At 42.3% G+C, this 23,607-nt stretch overlaps 4 protein-coding genes across 6 annotated transcripts; 1 reads left to right on the top strand and 3 right to left on the bottom strand.

The window, feature by feature from the left end:
* Nucleotides 1-586: 586 nt before the first annotated feature.
* LOC143319351 (claudin-4-like) lies at nucleotides 587-1,371 on the bottom strand. The gene has a single exon (XM_076728248.1). The coding sequence runs from the start codon at nucleotides 1,300-1,302 to the stop codon at nucleotides 634-636; it is 669 nt and encodes a 222-aa protein (XP_076584363.1). The 5' UTR covers nucleotides 1,303-1,371; the 3' UTR covers nucleotides 587-633.
* A 1,347-nt stretch (nucleotides 1,372-2,718) lies between these two features.
* LOC143319685 (GTPase IMAP family member 9-like) lies at nucleotides 2,719-4,110 on the top strand. The gene is made up of 2 exons (XM_076728823.1): nucleotides 2,719-2,895; nucleotides 3,013-4,110. Exons 1-2 carry the CDS (start codon nucleotides 2,871-2,873, stop codon nucleotides 3,843-3,845), a joined length of 858 nt encoding a protein of 285 aa, XP_076584938.1. The 5' UTR covers nucleotides 2,719-2,870; the 3' UTR covers nucleotides 3,846-4,110.
* Nucleotides 4,111-5,647: 1,537 nt separating this feature from the next.
* On the bottom strand, nucleotides 5,648-8,689 carry LOC143320052 (GTPase IMAP family member 4-like). 2 transcript variants are annotated; one of them, XM_076729426.1, is made up of 3 exons: nucleotides 8,557-8,689; nucleotides 8,288-8,359; nucleotides 5,649-7,081 (listed from the first exon to the last, which is right to left on the bottom strand). In XM_076729426.1, exons 1-3 carry the CDS (start codon nucleotides 8,564-8,566, stop codon nucleotides 6,150-6,152), a joined length of 1,014 nt encoding a protein of 337 aa, XP_076585541.1. In that variant the 5' UTR covers nucleotides 8,567-8,689; the 3' UTR covers nucleotides 5,649-6,149. The 2 variants fall into 2 exon arrangements, with proteins under 2 accessions (XP_076585542.1, XP_076585541.1); XM_076729427.1 differs by lacking the exon at nucleotides 8,288-8,359 and having other exon boundaries at nucleotides 5,648-7,081; nucleotides 8,557-8,662.
* A 4,892-nt stretch (nucleotides 8,690-13,581) lies between these two features.
* On the bottom strand, nucleotides 13,582-18,137 carry LOC143320053 (GTPase IMAP family member 7-like). 2 transcript variants are annotated; one of them, XM_076729428.1, is made up of 3 exons: nucleotides 18,033-18,137; nucleotides 17,449-17,545; nucleotides 13,582-16,410 (listed from the first exon to the last, which is right to left on the bottom strand). In XM_076729428.1, exons 2-3 carry the CDS (start codon nucleotides 17,516-17,518, stop codon nucleotides 15,512-15,514), a joined length of 969 nt encoding a protein of 322 aa, XP_076585543.1. In that variant the 5' UTR covers nucleotides 17,519-17,545; nucleotides 18,033-18,137; the 3' UTR covers nucleotides 13,582-15,511. The 2 variants fall into 2 exon arrangements, with proteins under 2 accessions (XP_076585543.1, XP_076585544.1); XM_076729429.1 differs by lacking the exon at nucleotides 18,033-18,137 and adding an exon at nucleotides 17,826-17,841.
* Between the last annotated feature and the right edge of the window lie 5,470 nt (nucleotides 18,138-23,607).

Below are 23,607 nucleotides of genomic sequence, written 5' to 3'. Positions count from 1 at the left end.
AAAAATTGGACAAGAGGGCTGTTGAAACTGACATCAATCAAAAGGTACAGTACAAACACATATTACAGAACCACAATTAAAAAAAAATGCAAACAAGAAAGAAAAATATGAAAAATTTGCTTGGAAAACCCCCCAAAACACCCATAAAAAGTAAATAAAGAAGCATCGGCTCTGACTGCCCACACGTGTTTTCAGTGAACACACCAGCACACGCAGATATACAATGTACACTAGCCTTCTGTACACAGACCACCCACACACACACAGTGGAATTTGAGAAATGTAGTCACACACATTAGTAAACCTCTAAACATCTAAAATCCACCCACAATTCATGTCAGCTCCCACTCTGACAGAAAAGCTTTTCAATCATGTAAATTCTATTAGAAACCTTTTACTGTCAAGTTTATTATGTGAACATATTAATAAATGTAAAACCATCATTTACCAAAGTATATTGAAACCCATATTATAACTTAAAGAAATGTATACTAACTCTGCTTTAGAAAATATAAAACACAGTAAATGCTGAATATCCTGCAGTAGATTGTGACCTTGCAGTTTCCAGACGCTTGCCTGACGACACTGTGACCTCTGTGTTTGTTTGTAGCTCACGTGTCCAATAAAATGATCTCATACAAAAGATTTTTCCTGTTGCTTCCCCTCTCCTGCTGCACCTGCATGTAGGTTGTCCTTCGCTGTTCCTCCAAAAACGGGCAGCGTTCTTCCTCCTGGTGCAGAGGAGCCGACATGCAGCAGAGCTCCCCCCACCAGGAGCAGCACACAGGCCCCCCAGCCCAAGTACAGCGCTGGGCCCAGCTCTCTTTTTAAAGGTGCTGCAACGTTTGGGTCGTAGAAGTCCCGGATGATTGCATGGGCAGTCCAACAGATGGGTATCAAATACGCCAGGCCAGCCACAAGGTAGAGCACTCCGGCTATCCGACCCAGCCTGGCCTTGGAGGCCTGGCTGCCATCACCCATGCAATGAGTACACTTGGCCCCCGCCACCCCGAGGATGAGGGCTAGAAGACAGAGGAGCAGGGAGAGAACAGTGAGGCCCCTAGCAGCTTGGGCGGACATGGGGAGGGCCAGGGTGGAGTCATAGGTCTTGCACTGGATCTGGCCTGTGGTCTGAGACAAGCAGTTCATCCAGAGTCCCTCCCACAACACCTGAGCAATCACCAGCTCTCCACCCACGAAGGCAGACACGCGCCACAGAGGAGCCGCACACACCAACGCCCCACACACCCAGCCCAGCACAGCCAGCACCAAGCCCAGCAGCTGAAGACCTGTCGATGCCATGGCGGCTGAAAAAAACTTTGGAGCGCTCTCAATGTCAATAAAGGTTCGATTGACCAGGCTCCGTCCTGATTTTTCTTGTCTTTCTCACAAGGAGGTTGCTGAGAGTGAAGTGCTCAGTAAATAAAAGTCAAGTCTCCCCACAGTCATTCAGTGAGACGTCAGTTAATTGTGAGTTGATGAGATGAGTCCCCGTCTTCTGCTCAGAAACACCTTTGCATGTACTGTTAAGATGACAGAGTTCAACAAAATTTCTTTATTAAAGCACATTTTCAATGAGCTGATGATTGTCCATCTGTGCTAACAGCTTGAGAGTTAAAATGACAAAAGACTAGTATAGCATATGATTATGTAATATTACAGTAAAGTAAAAACAAGAACAAACTTGCTCCATCTGGACCTGCTTCCATGAATTCAAGCAAATCAACACTTCATTCCACAGTTCAGGCAAAACCATATGAGCTGTAGAAAACTTACGTTTCAGTCAGTCATCAAGCAGCCAGATGTCCACAGACGGCGTGTTGATGATGTTTCTTGGTGTTGTAGCTGTGTGATGTGAGTGTCTTTCTTCTGTTATGACTGGTCAGCTTGTCTCTCTGGATCTCATACACAGGGGTGTAGGAGGGCAGCAGTGTGTAATACTGCATACTAAATACACACACACAGCTGGTTATGCAAAAAATGACAGCACAAGGACACTTTGTTGCAGACATTGTTGATCGCTGCCATGAACTCAATGGATGGGGGCAAGGTTGAGCAGACTGGAGTCATATTATCGTGCAAACACGCCAAAAGAAACAAAATGCCCTCTTGGATTATAACATATTATGCTGGGAAGAAATGTATTGACTACAATATTGAGCGCTTGAGTTGTGTGGACGCTTGGACAGCATGCAGGTGGATACATGAAAAGTTGCCCTTTGGAGCCACTAGATGGCATTAGAGAGACTTCCACCATTCCCACACTGGCTCCAACATCCTGCTTGTTTACGCTTGGGTGCAATGTGCTCATTATTTGTACTTTGCTCATTGCAGAAAGAGGCCTGCTGGTAATTAACTGTCTGTTAAGATGTCTCATTTTTGTTTCATGAAGTGGCAACAGCTGCATCTCACCGTGCAACCCTGTGTTGTGTAATTCCAAGGAAAATGAACCTTAAACCTTGTACAGCACTGAATGGGACACACCAGTAGAAAAGTTAGTTAACTCTAAAGGTTGATTATTGTTGCTTTCTGTCTACAAACAAGTGATGCAAATGAGTTGTGAGGCCAAGTCTCTTTTCAGAGAGTGTGCCAAAGCTGAGATTAGATTAGCTAAACTATTTTGACGCTCATGTCAGCAACTCTCTGAAAGTAGTTTCGTTTTCTTTGAAACCACTGTAGTGGACAGAGAGCGCGAGAGGGAACGAGAGAGAGAGTTTCATTTTCCGGGAAATCACTGTGCTGCAGAGCACAGGCAGGACGGGAGGGAGGGATATTTGCACACACTAGTACAGACACTCTGATCTGGAAAAAGAGGCTAAGAAACAGAGTTGAGTCTGATCTGCATTTCCTGGGGTTTCTTTCTCTATAACATGATGGGTTTAAGCTCAAATGAAGGTGAGCATCTTTTCTTGTGTGCATATAGGCACATATGCAGGCTTTTTACACTCGTGAGCTGACCCAAAGTCCAAGAATTCACACGAGCTGTTTTTTCCACTGTCTTTTTGTCCACAGACTCCAGCTCTCCAGTTATCAGAGACCTGCGGATTGTTGTCCTGGGGAAGACCGGATCAGGAAAGAGTGCAACAGCGAACACCATCCTGGGACACAACCGTTTTCCTACAGACATGTCTCTGTCCTCTGTGACAAAGACATGTAAAAAAGTGACCTGCCACTTTGATGAAAGAACCGTAAGTGTCATTGACACCCCTGGAATCTTTGACACGTCAATTGTGGAGGCCGAGTTGAAAAAAGAAATCGAGAAATGCATCATGCTGTCTGTGCCAGGACCCCATATATTCCTGCTGGTGATCAGACTAGATGCACGGTTCACACAAGAGGAGAAGAACGCCATCAAGTGGATCAAGGACAACTTTGGTGAGGAAGCTTCCAAGTATACATTTGTGGTTTTCACAAGAGGAGATGAGCTTGATAAGTCAATTGAGAGTTATTTAGACCAAAGCTCTGAACTCAGGGACCTCATCAGGTACGGCACAGCTGGGTACATCGTGTTTGACAACAAGTGCATAAAAAATCGCACTCAGGTGGCTGATCTGTTTGAAAAGATAGATGAGATAGTGCAGTGCAATGGTAGCCATTACACCAGCAGCATATACGAAGAGGCCCAGAGAAAAATGAATTCTGATGAGTGGTGGAGCAAATATGGAGACTGTTTCAACACAGCAAGTAATCAGTTGCTTATGGCAGCAACAGTCACAGCTGCAGTTAACGGTCCTGCAGGTCGTGGTCCAACAGCTGTATCCATGGGGTCATTGTTGATGTTCGCTGGTGCAGGGATTTCTAAAGCCATCGGGTGGTGGATGAAGCCCAAAGTGAAAGACAACTAAGTCATGTCAAGCCATGACCCTTTCAGCACACTTCTGAAGTCTGCTTCTTCATACAGTACAAGCATGTAAATCCATATTTGATATTATTGCATGTTTTCATTTCATTAACGTACATTCAGACATATTAGTCACAGCTTGCCTGCTTTGAACAATAAATGAACCTGCTATGACAAATCTTGTAAATGCTGATGCTGTACAGTGTTATCCTGAAATCATTTTGTAATTTTTCTGTTTGGTTTGTAACAGTAGAATAAAGCAATATGACGACAATCTCAAAAAGTTTTTGTTTGATATACCAAAAACTGTGTTCCATGAAAATTCCAGGTATGAAAGTGAGAATTTCCAGGAGAGTCAGCTAGCACTGACAGATCCACTGAGGGTCTTATCTACACACAATAAACAGACAAATACTTTCCTCAGGACTAAGTGGAGACTAAAACAAAGCTGAAAGGAGAGTTAATATTGGACCTACATCCACCTGGTAGACATAAATAGAACATAAATGTTAGCTGGTTTGTCAAAAGATCTGACCACAAAAGAGTTTAGCTCAGAAAAAAAGTACAATTGTTTACATTCTTGAAGTGAGTTTGCTGTCATGTCTGTACAGTATATGAGGCCACAGTCCGCAGCATGTTAGCTTATGTTGTCTTAGCATTAAGACTGGACACAGGGTGAAACAGCTTGCCTGGCTCTGTAATGGTAACAAAATGTGACTACCAGCGCCTCCAAAGCTCAGCGAGTGTGTCCCATGTCTGCGAGAACAATGAACAGGGCTGCACTGGTCGCCTGGCAAGCTCACAATGATGACAAGACTTCTCAGCCAAGCCAAGAAATAATCTGACACCTAACAATGACTCATTTTATACTTTTTAAAAAACTTTTCACACTTAATTATTCTTTACACTTTTATGCTTTTATACCATACTAAAACTGTGATACAACATGTTAGTTAGGGAGTTTCAGAGCCTGTCGATGGATTTTGTTTCTTTTGGACAGAACCAGGCTTGCTCTTTCCAATCTGCTAAGATAACTGGCTGCTGGCTGTAGCGTCGTATTTAACCAGCAGACGAGCGTGGCACTGATCTGCTCATGTAAGTCTTAGCAAGAAACCTGAACTACATGATGCATTATACTGCATGCATGACAAATTCTTCTAACAACACTCCCATAGCATGATGAGTATGATTACAATACTTTGCTAGATCATTGGGTTTTCTGAACATCATGGTACTTTCTGTTATCAGGTGATCCTGGTAGCCGCATTTAAGTACTTGTTAAGTAAGGAGAGCTATTTTAAAGGTGCAGCAAAGAGGAAACAGAACCACAGCTGTGCCAAAAGAAGATCTCAAAGTGGGAAAAACTAGGTCTTCAGGAATACATGTATCACATTCACATCAGAGAATACGAGAATGACTGACAGTGAACTATTTCCCACAAAGTTAATTTGGTAATGTTTAAAAAAAAATCACAGCCTGCAATGTGCGCCATAATTCTTCTTTACTGCATAATTTTTTTTGTATTAGCTGTTACAAATGCTTGTAAAACCTGTAATGAGTAAGGTTAGATACCACTGGATAAATATGAAAACATGTTGTTTTCTGATCTGTCTGAACTCACATTTGACACATTTTGTGAACAACTTCACCACTGTGGGGCCTTTCTTGGTCATTCTGCTGCAGATGTGCGCCGGTGGTGACGTGGTGGCAGCATAGCGAGCGGTTGCTCTGCTGAGACTGTTTCCTCACTTGAACACGATCGGTCAGCGGACGTTTCCCATTGTCTCTCATTTCCTTTCGGGAAGTGAGCTCGTAATGTTACTAATAATAAAGTGAGGGCAACAGCACATCGTGAACAGTAATTAACATTTATGAATATTTTTTTATTTCACAAGTTATGAAAGCATAAACTGTGCTAAAACCATCAGCTCAACATGTCAGTCAGTTCTGCCATTATTCATTGGAATTGAAACTGTTTCTCATAAGCCAGAATACATCTGTTCAAATATAACTCATGATGGGGGTTTTATGAGCTCCAGACAATAAATGAGAGAAAAGAACACAAACAGAGAACCAGCGTTGCATTTCATACCGTTTGTTTACTGTCAGCATTAAATTCACATACTTCTGTCATTGTAATGTCGCGTCAAATCTTAATCATTTTGGAAGCAGAACGCAGAAAAGGCCAAAACATCATCAATAAGTGGTTCTAAACAGTAAATAGTAATTTGTGCAATACTAATACTGTCCATTCAGTGTCTCATACTGCAGATGGGTCAACATGTCCTTGTCACAAGCTTCTGCCTAGTTATACTGGAACACCTGCTTTGGCTTTGCATTTTATGCCCTTCCATATGCAGATGGCAGCTAAACCACATAACACCCCCATGACGAGCACAGGAGCTCCCAGAGCCAGAGCCACTGTGGTGTTAGCTCCCACTGCTATAGCCACCCCAGCTACCATCAACACAACAGCTGCAGCCGAGGCCACGCGTATGTTGTTTCTCCTGGCTCTCTTCTCCTTTTCTTTCTCTCTGTCTTTCTTCTCTCTCTCCTCCTCCCACATTTTCCTCTCTTCCTTTTCCTTCTCTTCCTCCTCTAGTCTCCTCTGCTCCTCCTCCTCTCTCAGCTTCCTCTGGGCGGTCTCATACATCTCATTAGTGTAGTGTTTCCCCCCGTTATCTTGTACCATTTCCTTGATCATGGTGATCAGCTCTTTGACCTGCACTTTGTCATCTGCGTCATTGTTGTTGAAGGCGTGGTATCTGCGTCCGAACGTAATTGAGAGTCTCCGCAGCTCCTTGCACTCCTTCAGAGCGCTGTCAGCTTTCGCCTGGTCTTTGCATGTAAACAGCATGATAGTGTACATGGAGGCATCGTCCCCAAAGTTATCCTGGATCCACTTCACAGCATTCCTTTCCTCCTCGGTGAACCTTACTCCGAGCCTGATCACCAGTAGGAAGGCATGGGGGCCGGGCACCGACATCTTGACGCACTCCTCTATTCTGGTTTTTAATTCTACCTCTGTGATGCCTGTATCAAACAGACCCGGAGTGTCAATCACCTGGACTATAGTCCCATCCACTTCCCCGCTCTCTGTCTCACAGTGCTTGGTCACAGACACAGAGCTCGGGTCCTCTTTAAAGGCAGCTTTCCCGAGAATGGTGTTTCCTGTTGCACTCTTCCCTGACCCAGTCTTGCCCACCAGGACGATCCTCAACCCTCCTGACAAATCCAGAGCTGTAACAGAAGCAAAGTTAGTGTTGAGCGCAAGGTAAAAGTCAATCCTTTCCCTTTTTTGGCACATTAGTTGGCAGCATTACTTGGGTTGCCTGGCTTGTGGAAGACCTCTTTGGATGGTCCCTACAGTATGGCTTGCTTATCTTTTTAACTTTCTCTTTAAAGGTACCCTGACAAGTGGGTTTCTGTTTTGCTTGTGCTGTGCAGATGCATGAGAATGCACATCAACACTGTTCCACACACCAACAGTTGTTGGCAATAAGGAGCTAAGAAGTACACTGACAAACCCTACGGCCCAAAAAGCATTATGAAAGAGATAACTGCAAAAATGTTCACAGGACACCTCTCACAGCAAATACGGGAGATTAGTACTTTCTGTGATGCATTTTTAAACCATGGAGAGCCTTGAATAGGCATATTTAGTTGGTGACATCATCCCAGTGGAAAGTGTGTGGGCTGAGAGGGACCATGCGGGCGGGAGAAAAGCTAACACTCATGCGCAGTGAGGCGCACAATGCGAAAGCAAACCTGGAAACTGCAGTCCAGTTCTTATAATGTAAAACACTGTGATACTTCAAATATTATGAAAAAAAAGTGTGAAAAAAATGAAAACAGTGTTTTTTGAGAGGGCAAATATATTCGAAACGTCTGCTAGACCTCAAACACAGTGTGCTTTGGTGAGAAAGACTTAATCCCTCAGGAAGAGCATCCAACCACCAACCATCCTGTCTGCAGAGGACTCGCAGGGCAGCTGGAAGCTAAATCTGTTTCTAAACCATTTATTACACTTACAGCTGCAAAGTGTTATGTTTTGTTGCAGTGGAAGAACTTCACAAGAAATTCATGACTAAATGACAATGATAATGATCCTCTTATTATAAGGTGCAAGAACTCTTAAGTCAATAAGTGAGTAATAAGTGATTAAGTGTACAGTTATAGATATTAGAAAATCATGAGTAAAGGATGAGTCCTGCATTTTTCTCATTTCTACACCATCAAAATGTACTAAAAAGCAGCTACAAAGACAGTTGGGAATACTAGAGAAGAATAAAGACCAGACAAAGGGATTTTTCACAACCTGGCAACCCCAAGTTTTGTCACCGATCCAAAAGCAATAATAAACATTAAAAAAGTCGCATACAGATATATGTGTGTTGTAATTACAGAAGGCAGAGAGGATTCATGAGAGACAATGAATTAGCATACCGTCAAAGTTATTCAGACCACACCCATCAGACCGAGGCAGAGTTTTCTGCTTCTTTTCTCGCAGAGGTATTGCTGTGATTTGAAATTACACCATTGAGACACAAAAGGGAAGAGACTATTAGTCACTGTCGTCATTATCAAGGTGTACTGTTCTTTGATTTCCCTCTTGGGCTCTTTCCAGTGTTACAGTATCACAGTATTACATCTTACAGCAGTTAAAGGATCTATGTTGTTTTGTTTATTTTAACATTAAATCTCTGATGTCTTACCTTCAGCCATTGCTTCAGATTTTCCTTTTCCAGTTCCCAGGTGGCCAAATCCGTCGATCCAGGCCTGAGTGGTGAACTCAGACAAGCTCTGTGGCTTTCACATTAGTTTTCTGGGAAACTTCTGGAACTTCTCCTGGCCTGCGCACAGGGGGCCTCCTATTTCCTTGTATTGTCTTTAGTTTACTTCTGAAAATGTGCATCCCTTCAATGGCTTTTTTTTTTTACAGCTCTCTGAATACGCTGAACAGGTTTGTGTATGGACAAGGCTGATGTGTTTTAGAAACTGTAGTATAATTTTTCTCAACTGATATGTGAAGAATTGAGTCAAACACTGTAATCAATGGTAGTTTTCAGCAGCAAGTGTTGTAGCAGAAGTGTGATAGTTCATGTACTCAAAAATACAAGAGCAATGGAGAAATGGAGAACAGGCACATAGAGGAGTTGAGCTGGTGATGCTGTGCAAGGCTGACACTGTGCAGCAAATATCAAAAATCAAGAGATCATATGAGCAAATGTCTGCAGCATGAATCTTGGTACTTTCCATGGTTCTGCAGGTGTCTCTGCAGCCAGTGTTAGTTGGTTCTAACCGGTTTTGGCCGGTATTGTCTGTAACCTTGCATAGCCCTGTGTGTCCTTATATGACCTCACTGTGTTCAATCTATGTTACGTATCTATCATCACTCTGTGAAAGGATAACAATGTTATCAATCACACGATGATTTGTTATGTCTTAATGCATACTGATTTCTGGTGATTATTGTGATTATACTTACTTTTTAAAAAACAAAGCCCGTGACAATCAGAAGCTAATGGTGAAATTTCAAGGGAATAAGAAGAGTAAAAGTACCTACAAGCCCAGACTAGCGGTCAAAAGATAACGTAATGGTGTATAAAAAAATAGAAGGGTCAGAAAAAGAGAAGATGCCCCAAGGGCGGGGGTGACCTTGAGCAAACTGTATAAAAGACGGGCACTGACTCTTGTAAGTTGGAGAGACTTGGAGAACTTCACTGGAGTCACACCTTGTGTGTCTCTGAGTGTTTTCCCCTTTATTGTCGACAATAAAGTTGCTTCTCGGACTTCGACTCCTGCAGCCTCTTTTTGAGCATTTTTCTCGGACAGCTGAATTTGATTTACAACAATACTGATCTGATGGAAGATGAGCTTTCACTTGCCTCGCTGTTTTCTCTTTCTTCTTCAGCAGGCTGTTGGTTCCAATTAATGGTGAATTTTCCCACTATTTCACCTTCGGTTTTCCTTTCTGCTCCCCGTATTGGACACTGCTTAGCTGCTGTGTGAGTTGTTTCAGATGTGTATGGAGGAGGCAGTAATGTTTCCACTGGAGCAGAGGGCTTCACCTGTTGCTCTGTTGTCTTTGTCATGGCAGGCATTTGTTTCACATCCATCAGGTGTTGTTTTGCTGTTTCTCTGAACCAGCTGAGCACTTCCCTTTCTCTGGCTCTTTTTCCTTCTCTGCTGTTGCTTGTGTCTTTAGCTTTATAATGTTTAATATCAGCTTCCACTTCTCTGCAGCAGGATACTTCAAAAGTTCCTCTTTCAGGCCACTGCAGTCTTCCTGATGTCCGCTTATGTCACTTTGTCATGCACTGCTTAATTTGTTTTGCATAATCTGGATGCTGTCTTATCACTAGCTCTACTGGGGTTAACAGCCCCTCCCCTTTTGACATTGTAATTCCCATAAATCCCTGTTTCACTCCTAACTCCTGTCTAGTGAGTTCAGGCTCTCCTTCTCCTTTTGTTCTTATCAATACTATTATTTTTCCCGCAGTTATGCCTTGTTTGAGCCTGGGTGTTCTAGTGGGATCGTATCTCAAGTCTTCAGATCCGTCTGCGGCAGGGGTTTTTGTAATGTATCCAAATTTCCCTGTTTCCCACTCTACCCTTCTGGGGACGATGCGTATCTCCAGTCGTGGATCTACTGCAGCTCTGTGTCTCCCTGCGATAGTCAAATTTTCAGGAATCCCTAAAAAAGGACGCAAAGGGAGAGTCACTGAAACAAGTGGGTTATTACACAACACCTCTAGTATTGTTGCCAAAGTGCGCGGTGTCCACAAACTTCATATCACTTTTTCCCACGGTACTGAAGGAAACTCCTCTTTTGTTTGAGCCAAATTAATAATCCGTGTGATCAGCCACAATCTCAGATTAATTTCTTGTTCAGTTTGCCAATTTTCCACTCCGTCTTTATCAATATAAGTTTGTTCCAACCAAAAGTGTGTTTTTATGCCACGAGTCTCAATATCTCCTGTGCTACTCAAGTGCTCAGGCGTTACTATCTCATCTTCACTATCACTATTTTCTCTCTGTTCATCCATCCACCTTATTATTATTTACTTAGATTTTCTCTCTTATCTCATTAACTTATTATTATTATTTTTTTTTTTTATTACCATTGCTTAAGTGGTTATCTATTATTGATCTTACTATTTCATCCTATTTCTCTTATCATCTAGGCGACATTCAAATCTTCCATCATTCTCCATATGATGCCGCTGAGAAATAGTGAAAATCCTAGCAGCATCAAAATCCCTAAAATATGCCCAATTGATGACTGATGAGCTTGTTTGCTGCAGGTCTTCGATTTTTGAATCAGAAAATCAGAAGCAGAAAAAGCTTTGTTTGCTCCTCCTCTTCTGCTCTCTCCCTGAAGTAACTCAACTCCGAGGCCTCTGGTGTGTGTGTTACTCCACAACTTTCTCTCCTGTGTGTGTGTCTCGGCTACTCTCCTCCTACGCGTATGTGTGTGTGTGTGTGTGTAGCTTCTGCACCTGCACTCTCCTCTGTGTGTGTGTCAGGGTCGCGTGTGAGGGGGGAAGAGGCCAGCTCATCCCTCCCTTCGCCTCTGCTTACTTTTCTCCTTCTTTTTTAACCCCTTTTCTCCCGTAACCGCTTCAGAGCTCTTATTCTCCTATTTTTCTGTAACTCCTTTTTTGGTTCTTTTTTACATTTTCTCTCGAAATCACTACCTAGTGATTTTGTGCACTTCTTTACTCTCGCTTTTCCTAAGCGAGGTAGCCACTCAAGCAGATGGCTGCTGCCTCATTCTGGGCTAGTGATGGGAATTCTGGCTCTTTTTAGAGAACCGGCTCTTTCGGCTCGGCTCACTAAAAAGAACCGGTTCTTTCGGCTCCCAAACGGCTCTTCAGATTTTTTTTGTTGCTTTAATCGATATATTACCAATAATAATGTAACATTATGCATGCATATGAATGAATAATGTAAAAAAAAAAAATTATACTACTATATTATAAATATGCCTTTATTTTTTCACTCTACAGTGAACTTTTAACTAATTTAAACTTTTAACTTTTTATACTAAGCAACTTTAAAGTCAAGCAACACAGAATCCCTGAAAAACACACGACACAACAAAATGTAAATTAAAAATATTTACTTCTCAGTGCATCAATAAATAAACTATGAAATACAAGAACAAACTTTTAGCTTTTTTATACTTAACAAATTTAAAGTCAAACACAGGATCCCTGAAAAACACACAAGAGAAGAGCAAGTTGCAACAATGCACAGTCTGCTGAATGATGCTGTTGCAGCAGGAGCAGCAGCAACAGTTGCAGATGGCACACTGGCACCTTCATTAATACCAGGTTCACCTGGTTGCTTCTCCAGTGGAACTGTTGAATGGACAGTTCTTAGGTGCCTGTGGAGGTTGTTGCTTGAGCCGGCTCGATAAGAAATTTTTGTCTTGCAGACAATGCACTCTGCTTTGGAGCCATCAATATAATTAAAGTGAGTCCAGATTTGGCTCCTTTTCCTGCTTTCACTCATTTCTGGACTTACTTTTTGTTGGTACATGTCCTCCGTTTTGCACTCTCTCTCCTCTCTTGACCCGTTCGTGTGCTGCTGCTGCTGCTGCTGTGTGTGTGTGTGTGTGTGTGTGTAACTGCCGCCCCTCCCCCGTCTGCTCAGCGCGCTAAGCGGCGCAAACACAGAGACGACACCACGCATATTGACCAATCACGTGCGGCTTCAAGAGAAAAAAAGCGAGAGAAAAAAAAAAAGCGTCTCGGAGCCGGCTCCCCACCAGTCAGGAGCCGGCTCCCGTCGTTCACTTCAAAGAGCCGGCTCTAAGAGCCGTTACGTTCGCGAACGACACATCACTATTCTGGGCAGCGGCGCGCTGGTCAATCAATCAATCAAGGTCACCCCCGCCCTTGGGGCATCTTCTCTTTTTCTGATTCTTCTATTTTTTTTATACACCATTACGCTGCACAGTGTCAGCCTTGCACACTTGCTCATATGATCTCTTGATTTTTGATATTTGCTGCACACTTGCTCATATGATCTCTTGCACAGTGTCAGCCTTGCACAGCATCACCAGCTCAACTCCTCTATGTGCCTCTTCTCCATTTCTCCACTGCTCTTGTATTTTTGAGTACATGAACTATCACACTTCTGCTACAATACTTGCTGCTGAAAACTACCATTGATTACAGTGTTTGACTCAATTCTTCACATATCAGTTGAGAAAAATTATACTACAAAACACAAGAACAGCATTCAAGCTGTTACACTGTTCAACATTAATTTATCTCATTAAACCATATAATGAGGCCTGGTTGTTTAAAGGGGAGGAAACAAGAAAAGCTGTGGAAGACATCACATCCTTCCATTGTTGACGTCTCTTAAATATATCTGAACAGTTCCATCAAACAATGACGAGCCTTTAGAAACAGGTAAACCATCTGCCCTAACACTAATGCGATTTTTTTTTCTTTTTAAAACACATTTGGTTCTAATGTGGCTGATAGTTGAGTCCTGACTGAGTCCCAATCTTACTTTAAAATATCACTTTGTATGTTGAAAACGAGGATGATGCATCTACACATTTCTCTCTGTGAAGCCAAGTCCATCTCGCACGCTGTATGAATAAATGGTCAACATACAAAAAGCCATCAAAGCTACGATGTAAACACAGTACATGAATGAAATTAGGAATGAATGTCAAAGTAAACTGATCTTCAAACTTTATTGACAATTTTCCCCCCACACAATGTTGTAAATCAAATTCAGCTGTCCGAGAAAAATGCTCAAAAAGAGGCTGCAGGAGTCGAAGTCCGAGAAGCAACTTTATTGTCGACAACAAAGGGGAAACACTCAGAGACACACAAGGTGTAACTCCAGTGAAGTTCTCCAAGTCTCTCCAACTTACAAGAGTCAGTGCCCGTCTTTTAGACAGTTTGCTCAAGGTCACCCCCGCCCTTGGGGCATCTTCTCTTTTTCTGATTCTTCTATTTTTTTATACACCATTACGTTATCTTTTGACCGCTAGCCTGGGCTTGTAGGTACTTTTATTCTTCTTATTCCCTTGAAATTTCACCATTAGCTTCTGATTGTCACGGGCTCTATTTTTTAAAAAAGTATGTATAGTCACAATAATCACCAGAAATCAGCATTCATTAAGACATAACAAATCATTAGTGTGATTGATAACATTGTTATCCTTTCATGATTAATGATAGATACGTAATATAGAGTGAAATCAGTAAGGTTATATAAGGACACACAGGGCTATGCAAGGTTACAGATAATAATGGTGATGGTAATGATGCAGACATTTGCTCATATGATCTCTTGATGATCACACTTCTGCTACAACACTTGCTGCTGAAAACTACTATTGATTACAGTGTTTGACTCAATTCTTCACATATCAGTTGAGAAAAAAATTATACTACAACAATCACATATGGAAAAACTGATTTTTGTAGCTCATTCCTTATTCCCAATAACAAACACAGCATGCACACTGACATTTCTATCTAAAATCTGGTTACAACTGCTATCCTTTGCAGCTGTCCACTGTTTTTACTTAAAACAAAGTGAAAGATTAATTATTGTAATGGTGTTATTTGGAGGTAGTGTGTAAGAATTGCCCCGCTGTCAAAGTTTTCTCCAGACAAATAAGGGCCAGCATATCAAGAGTGATCACTAACTGCTGCTCTTTCCTGAAGCATTAGCTATTTTGGCTGCACCCTCTAGCTGCTATTAGCTATTTAGCTCAGTTAGCCATGTAGTTGCAGCCCGATTAGCTGACTGGAGTCCACCCTGACTCGAGAGCTCGGAGCAGCGAGAGATTGTTGGTGTTTCCACAGACAGCAATGGAACATGGCTCAGCAGCCTCCCAGTGAACAAGACTGGATCAGCACCGAACATACTCCTGAAGAGCAAAGGAGGCCAGTGTGACCACAGGATTTACAGTACTGACATGATTTACAGCGGCTGAGTCCAGGAACGATGAACACATAGAGCAGAGAACACAAGAGAGCAGTGAGAGGAAGGTCGCTCATCACCAGAGCTGCAAAAATTTCCACATATAACTCAGAGAAGCACACCAGAGGTTGTGATTGTCGAACAGTGGAAAGATAATAAAATTTACAAAAAAGCGTCTTACATTTGTCGAGTTTGAATCAAGTATGTTTTATGATGAGTTTACCTGCCAATTCTTAGTCCAGTAAAAGAGAAATTTGAATGTAGAAGGTGCACAGGTGTATTTTGGTTTAATAAGGTAAAGAGGTGTAAGAATATTTCTTTTCTGGACCTTTTATAAGTTTATTTTGCTTGTTTATTGGACTAAAAACGCTAAAAACACCTGTGAAAAGGTAGCATGCTAACTTACGGAGATATCTCTCAATACAAAACACAGATATCTTTGATCTAACGTCCAAACTCTAAATTCTTTATATTCTGTTGACAATGTTAATTCATTCTTAAAATGTTTTAAATCACAATTCTGATCATATCTTCTTATCTGTCACATTGTAATTTTATTTTGAAAAATTAATTGGCGGCATTCCTAGTTACCGCCAAAACTAGAGGAATCACAGTCATGCCTGTTTTGTAAAGGGCTACTCCCAACACTGGAGGCAAGGGCTGGTTTCAGATAAAGCCACGGTTTGGTACCTGTGGAATATTATCTTACTTCCTCCACAACTGAATGAACTTGTCTTTAATGTATTTAAAACCTTCAGCGAGTCCTTCACCCATTTTCTTGACACCTTCAGGGTGACTGTGGCAAACTTTCACGCCTAACATCATCAGTTTGGCAATATCTATCATATCACCGACTGAAAGCTTTGCCCCCTCCTCTCTGATCCTGCCCTCAACCTTTTTCCTCTCCTCCTGTCTGATCCTCTCTTCCTCTTGCTTCTTCCTTCGCTCCTCCTCCTCCTCCCTCTTCTTCCTCTCCTCCTCAAGTTTCCTCTGGACTCTCTGGTACATGCCGTTGGTGTAGGGGCTTCCTCCGTTGGCTGTCACCATGCTGTCTATCTTTCCCAGGAGTTCTGTGACCTGAGCTCGGCTTTGTCTCTTGTCGTTGATGAGTGAATGGTATCTTCCTCCGCACTCGCGTATCAGTCGTTGTAAAGGTTTGCTCTCTGCCACATAGTCTTCCACAGATTTACCCCCTAGCAAGTCAGCGTGTGTGAACAGGACAATGGTATACATGGAAGAATCCGGGCCAAAGTGATCCTGGATCCACTTCACAGCTGCCTTCTCCTCTTCTGTGAATCTGGTCTTCAGACTGATCATTAACAGAAAGGCATGGGGTCCAGGAACTGATCGGTAAACACACTCCTCAATTTTCAATTTCACTTCTTCTTCTGTTGTTTTGGTGTCAAACAGGCCTGGGGTGTCGATGACAATGATGTTTCTGCCACCATCGTTTCTCTCCTCTCTCTGACAGCTTTTGGTCACAGACTCAGGTGACATTTCCTGTTTAAAAGCATCACGCCCCAGGATGGTGTTTCCAGAAGCGCTCTTTCCTGATCCAGTTTTTCCAACAATCATGAGTGTCAGGTCTCTCCCATGTGTTGAAGCTGTGGACAATTAATAAAATAATTAAACCACTTCCTTTCAGGAGGTGTGTGTGTTTGTGGGAGCCCCCATACATTGCTAGCTTTGCACTGAGCACCAACCTTTTCAGCTACTGTTCATCATCAATCTTCAGCAGCCAGTGCACATTAACACTCACATGCTGGGCTGCAAATTGCTGTAGCATCACTCTGTATGTTTTTGTGACAGCAGCTGAAGCATTTTAGCAGATGTATTTCTCACTTGTCTCTGAACCTTTCATTAGATTTGGCCAGTTTGATGGAGACTTCAGGCCTTTCTCAATATGCGTTCTTCTCTGTACTTGTGTTCTTGTGTACTTGAGAAACGTCATCAGTCTGAGCCCAAGTACTGTTCCAATTAAAAAGTCCGCATCTCGCAAAGTACAGTCAAATACCCGGATGTGTTCTTGCCCCTCCCATTTTATCGAGGATGCATCGGGTGGTGACTTGTGTGGACTTGGGGCAGCCACGTATCCCAGAATGCATTTCGTAGCAACGATCGCGGAGGAGAGGACTCACAACTGTAAAGTTACAAGTTTCGAAATACTACTGTTTTAGTAGTACGGAATGTGTTTTTAAGATTATTTTATGTGAGAAAGTGGATGTTAAAACTTAAAATCTGTGGTCGATTCATCACGATAGCGCGTAGTTTAAAATTTGCTCCAAAGTTTTCGGAGATAACCGGCAGACGAGCTGCGATGGTGACGTCATCAAGTACGCTGCCGTCCCTATTGCAGAATGACCATCCTGCGTCCTCCCGTCCTGGAGAGACTGTACTCCCAGGTCGAACTTGCTTAGTCCGAACTGCTAAGTTCGTAAGTCCGAACTTGGCGTACTTGGTATTGAGAAACTGTCTCAGGTGCCTCTGTGCTGTCAAACAAACTTTGACTGATCTAACTCTGTGTGCCCTGTCTGCCCTCTAGTGGACATCAGGAAGCATGGCAGCATGTACCAACGGCATAATGGTAACGCAGTGAAAACAAAATCTTCATCTTTACATGATGTATGTATATTTTACTGTACCTTTGAACTGTTGGCTGTGAGCACTCAGGAAATCAGCACATGCTATGATCAGCAGCAGGGTGTGCAGCATCTCTGCAACTGTCCTCTCTGCCAGCACCTCATAAGAAGATACATATGACAAATTAAAACTCGAAATGTCAATCAAATGATGTCAACAATCTTTTCAATCAGATTATGATTAAATATCACCATTAGGATGAAAATCAGGAAATAAAATTGCCCTACATTGTTTGGTCATATGATCAGGCAATGTGAATAACTCTTTGCTGTGGAAAGTATACACACCCAGTTCAAGTTGCCATAATAAAACTCTCACTCTCTCATATTACTGACTAGCACGAAGTCGTTTAAGCTCAGTAAACTTTTACCAAACTCACTGCAGCACATGAAACATACTGTAGAGATAACGCTTCAAAGTAGATTACACTTTGTGGACCCGTCACTTCACAGGTCAGTCACACCCATGGCGGCTGCACTCAGCCCGGATGTCGGTGACTCTGTGACAACGCGGAGGCTCCGCGCGCACACACATATCATCTGCACACGTAGCCTTCACATTTACGGATCTCAAAAACGTAACTTACTCAAAATGTTACAGCAACTTCCTCTCGCTCCTCGCTTGTTCAGCTCCCAGGTAGCAGAATGCCTTCTTCCAGCTGAGCAGTGAACTTGGACAAGCTGAGGTTCCACAATCACTTTCACTTTTGTCTTCCGGTGAACCTGTGGGATTTTCCACTTTATGCACGTGCGATGGCGCCCCCAACAGCTGTCCTGTGAGGCCCCAGACGCACACAATCGTCTCACGGAATTTGTGGAAGTGAAGATGTTAACTGTACCATTAAAAGTGTATGCACAGAAGACGTTCAGTAACATTAACAGTAAAATTAGAAAGCAAAGTGCATCAGTGTGTGATTCCTTTATTCTCATATTGACATAGTTTTCAGCTATATAAATAAATGCTGAGGAGGGGGCAAAGCATAATTAGTGGCGAACTTTTATTTTAGACAGATGGCTAGACTGCGACTCATAAGCACAACAATGCTTTGGGTAACGTCAAAGGGAATTATTCCAGTCTGCTATCAAACTGTTCTTTCCAACGTCTTCACAGTAGGCCTGTTTGTGAAATGGAACAAAGTCCCAGCTTATAGCCCACAGTGACTGTTAACAAGGAGGTGGCCTCACACATAAGCAAACTAAGTACCTGCTTAGGGCCCACCTGGCTCCCATATGGCCCCCAGGTGTGCTTGAAATGTCCCACAAGAGAGCTTTACAGAAACATAATAATGTGTTGATCTGCTAACAAGCTAATACTTCAGGTTTAATCAATTCTCACTGCCTCCGTCACAGGTGGTGTCACATTCATGTAACATATGTTAACTGCATTTTGATGCAAGCTCAGTCAGTCAGGCTAATGTTAGGTTACAGTGCTGTCCAGCCAGTCAATATCTCTCTATATATAGTCTATATCTGGGAGACCTCTATGCTAGTGGATAAATCAGGTTTAGTGGATTGATTTGATTGGCACAGGTACTGCAGAAAAGACCAAAATCACAGGATAGCAGGGACTATACTCACACTGACAGATCTGCTTTGTACAAAAGAGATGACAACAAACTGCACAGGGGAGGAGAACTAATGAGACACAGGTGAAAGAAATCAATCACAGGGGCGGGAAAACACAGGAAGTAAACCAAAAGCTGACACATGAGGTGCACCTTCAACATAAAACAGGAAGTAACGCAACCAAATAAACCAGATCATAATAGTATATTGAGTTAGCTGTATTCTTTACATTGTGCCCCTGTTTACTTTTAGTGTGGTTATACAGCAATAACATGATTTATACTTTACTTTATTAAGCCCTCAGTAGGGAAACTCACTCACTGCCAAATCATCTCATACAGACAGTAAACAGACATCACTCAGCACTTATTGATTGAGCTTCTGAGTCCATTAAAAACGCCCTATAATGGATGGCCTTCAAAATACAGAACTGCTTTCAGTTTGGTATTTGTTCTCATCTCCCAGTGACCTCAAGCGAGTCTGCGGTAAGGCCAGGCCAGCCTTTTTATATTATCTCAGTCATTCTGTTTTTATCATCTCCAATGATGCTGCGTAACAAAGATCCAACAAAAACATGAAGTTTCTTGCCGATATACTAACATGGTTATGATTAAATGGCTATATATTCTTTTAGAACTATCTAACTATATTTTCCATTTCATTTCTGTCATCTAAATGCGTGACAAGCCACCCGCCTCCCTCCGTCCTTATCTCTGTGACATGATCTCACCCCTGCTGCTGTGAACTAGTGACTGATTGGACTGTTGACAAACACAGCTCTGCATACACTAGGTGTAGACATGCTCCCACCTCACCTTTGAAGCCATAGGAAGTGAGGAAATGATGTGAGGATAATAGATGTTCTGATGTGCCGGTTGTGTTCATTCATTGTAGAGGAGGAGATGACGAGATGTTTACATATTTGGAAATAAGCCTGGTTCCAGATGAGACCTTTGCAAACTAGTGAAACAAGTGAAATTTATCCTCATAACACCTTAGCACATCAGTGGAAAGGCCAAATTACAGGAGAAAATAGATCTAAATTATTCTACTGTACATTTACAAAATGTATTCTTACTGCTATGAACACAGTATCAATTTACAACGAATCCTCCTCTTGAGCATCTAAAACAGGCCCTTCAAACTCTGCTCACTGACCAACTTAAATGGCCTATAAACCATTCAGTGTGTGCAACACCAAGCATCCACACTCTGTCAATAACAAATGCAAAACTGTGCATCAGGCTTGTAGAACCGAGGCCTTAAAACTGTGAGCAGCCTCAGCAGAACAATTGATCCAGTGAAGGACAAGACTGAGTAGAAAAACAGCATCACGTTTCAGTCGTCAATGTTCAGACACAAGCCTGTTATCGTGTGTGTGTGCGTGCGTGTGTGTGTGTGTGTGTGTGTGTGTGTGTGTGTGTGTGTGTCAGAGACAGACAGACAGGGCAGCAGGAACATATGTGAATCCTCCCCACGTGCAAACAGAGGCAGGAGCATCTGTTCAGAAGTGTTTGGCTGTACCTGTGTGTGTCTTTGTGTGTGCAGTGATTGCTATGACAAAGAACAAGATGACCAGTGCCACTGCACGTGCACTGAAGTCGCTGAGGCCACACAGGACTGAAAATGGCCCGCAGTTATCTGCAATGTGAACTTCCCAGCACGCGACAGCAGAAAGGCCAGGTTGACACTGCCTCACTGCAGAAACAGACAGCATGAACACAAATCAACCAACCAGTGTTCACTAAACCACTCAATCCACCAAATCATTAGCATGGAACATATCTTCATGTGTGAAATGTGCAATCCTTTGATGATATTCCATTTTCACAGATGTTGTTATTTATTTGCTGCACTGCTATGAATCACATGAGTACTGTTGCCAAAACATAACACTTCAACACAATGAAGGATAACAGCCTCAACCACACTGTATGAGACAGATAAACAGTTAGCAACGGTTCGATCATTGCTTAGTAACTGGAGGTAGGAGAGGCCTGTGGATTTCTCCACATGTTGAAGTCGTGTGCATGCAGCTGTAATGAGAGTGACGCACTGTATGCAGAGAGTTTGGAGGGTGGTGTCTTTCTTTAGCCTCTTTCAAAACCAACAACACTAAAGCAAAAGTGTAAGAAACTGATTAAACAGTGTGTGTATTTGCTCTAGCTTAAGCTGCGGTCATTAGCTAACTAATTAGCTTACCCAGGTCAAAAAGTTGTATACTTTAGTGTATTACAAATATATCAAAAAAAGTCATTACAAGTACACATTTACTTTTTGTGCTTCATTGAATGTATGCTTGACATGTACTTTTAAACAGTGTGCTTCTAAATAGATCTTGTTAAGTTCTTCTTAAATGTAGTAAAAATGAAAATAGTGATTCTGCTGATTCATGATTTTGTACTTCAATACACTTGAAATAGTGCCAATTTGGCATACAATTTATACTTTAAGTATATTCAAGTATTATTCTATTCTTCTGGACACTTGAGTACACCTAAGAAAGCTTGAAGGTGACAAAAATAGCACAGGTGTTTGCTTGTTTGTTTTTTGCTGTAGGAAACGAGAACTACCTCCAAGAACAGGGCACATCATCATTTTGTGCGCTTATAACTCAGCACTGTGTTGGCGTTCCCCTTCATATGGAAGCTGGTCCTGGATGCTTTCAGAGTGCAGGCTAACATCAGAGCTTTGTCCTGCTTGTTATTGGATTTGGGAAAGTTTACATCTGCTGTTCAGAAATACAAAGTATGACAGCGCACAAAGCATTCATTTCTCTGTATATTACAGGACTAATGAGCTCTGCAGAGCAATACAAAAACAGCAATCTTATTTTCCATCCATGTCTGCTGTATGGATCATTAGCTGGTGAGGACGCTCACTTTTGGCCTCTAGCTTTAGCCTCAGCCTTTTGGTACAGTACCATGAAGCCATCAGTTGCATATTTATGACCACGTTTGGAGTTTTCTCATTTTAAAACAAGAATCTGGCAACATTAAAATGTCACCCGTGACAGGCCTTTTCAGTTAACCCGAGCGTGATTAACTAGTAGATATATCCTGTCATTCAACCATCGAAATTCAGGGTCGTCTTCTTGAAATGAGAAGCCTGTTTTTACCAAGAATATTGCTGTTTTTCTGTAAGGTGAGTCATAAGAAAGAAGGATGATTCATACTGATGTTGGCAAGAAATAGAGGCTTTTCTGGGAGCAGGTGATGAGTAAGCTTGCAGCTTTGGTCCAGGTGAACTGGTGTTTGAGGAGCAGCAGGTATGGTGAGCTGAGATAACTGCATATTTTATTAGTCTGCTGAATATTACGTTTAAGTAGCACATATATTAGCCTCATTCTTCTCTACATACATTATTAGGCGCAGTTCTTTGTACTTAAAAAGAAAAAAAAAAAGCTTTTCTCTGCCCGACCTCAGCACAGACATTGGCTTTCAGGTGGCATGACTCACCTATCCACACCGCACATCTTTACAATGGTACCCAATTAGAGCTCCCTGAGTAAATGAACGACTCTCATCTGATTCCTTTTTTGAGAAAAGTACATAAAGGAGCTGAGCATTGACAAAGTGTGATTACCACATTTACTGCGTAGAGGTTCTGAGAGTTAACACTTTTATCACTACTTTTAGGTGCCAGCGTGGGAAGGGTGTCATTAGTCCATTTATCACTCCACATGAGAAGCAGTGTCATTTTATTTTACTTGTTACAGAAAAAAACTGCTCCTGTGTAGGGCGCATGGGAGGTCTGTTGTAAATATAAAGTCTGAGTGGTCTGTTTTTTGTTGCACAAATGATTCTTAAGGTGAGCTCAAACGCAGTGCCCACACAACTGCAGAGGCTCCAGCACGATGAATGGAAGACCTTCGCTTGGAGCAGCACACACAGTAAAAACATGCAGCTTAATCTCAACTACAAAGAGACGGATGTGTGCAAGACGTGTTTGTTAATAACATCAATCAGTGAAACCATATTGTGGTAACAGTCACTACAAGTTGCAGCTGTCGTTTCTCACACAATACTTCATGTAGTTTGATGAATGGAGCTGCATCCTGGTTGTCATGTCTTAGTGCGAGATGAGACGTACAGTAAGTAGACAAACACCCAGCCTCACATCCATTCTCTGTGCCTGTCACAGAACCATCCTCAGCTCCTCAATACAGAGAATGAGCTGACAATCATCATGGACGTGAAAGCGGAATAACTTATATGGACTCATAGTCTATTTGCATGAAGGGCCCACAGAGTGACGGCCTATCTGAGGAGTCATTTATAGAGCAGTGTAGGCTGGGAAGGTATATGCCAACTGGAAAATCCCAGCTTTAACACACACACACACACACACACACACACACACACACACACACACACACACACACACACACACACACACACACTGCGCACACAGGAAGATAAAAAATATAGTGGGCGAGAGAGAGTTGCTTTCTAATAGATTTCTGACTATAGGTTATGCAATAGTCATACAATAATCAAATGATCAAGTTCCTGACTCAACATCCGCCTACTTTCTCCTTCAGCTGTGTGAAGAGGTAGCGCTGGCACACACACACACACACACACACACACACAC

This window comes from Chaetodon auriga, chromosome 4 (genome assembly GCF_051107435.1).
Source record: "Chaetodon auriga isolate fChaAug3 chromosome 4, fChaAug3.hap1, whole genome shotgun sequence".
Lineage (NCBI taxonomy): Eukaryota > Metazoa > Chordata > Actinopteri > Chaetodontiformes > Chaetodontidae > Chaetodon > Chaetodon auriga.
Note: the sequence above shows the minus strand (reverse complement) of the source record. Positions and strands in the feature narration are given on the sequence as shown.

Coding starts and splice junctions, on each gene's coding strand:
- LOC143319351 (XM_076728248.1), bottom strand. CDS start 1,302: ATGGCATCGACAGGTCTTCAGCTGCTGGGCTTGGTGCTGGCTGTGCTG.
- LOC143319685 (XM_076728823.1), top strand. CDS start 2,871: ATGATGGGTTTAAGCTCAAATGAAG. Junction 2,896..3,012: donor GGGTTTAAGCTCAAATGAAG/GTGAGCATCTTT, acceptor TTTTGTCCACAG/ACTCCAGCTCTCCAGTTATC.
- LOC143320052 (XM_076729426.1), bottom strand. Junction 7,082..8,287: donor TGGTCTGAATAACTTTGACG/GTATGCTAATTC, acceptor CTTCTGTTACAG/CTCTGGATTTGTCAGGAGGG.
- LOC143320053 (XM_076729428.1), bottom strand. CDS start 17,518: ATGCTGCACACCCTGCTGCTGATCATAGCATGTGCTGATTTCCTGAGT. Junction 16,411..17,448: donor TCACAGCCAACAGTTCAAAG/GTACAGTAAAAT, acceptor AATTGTCCACAG/CTTCAACACATGGGAGAGAC.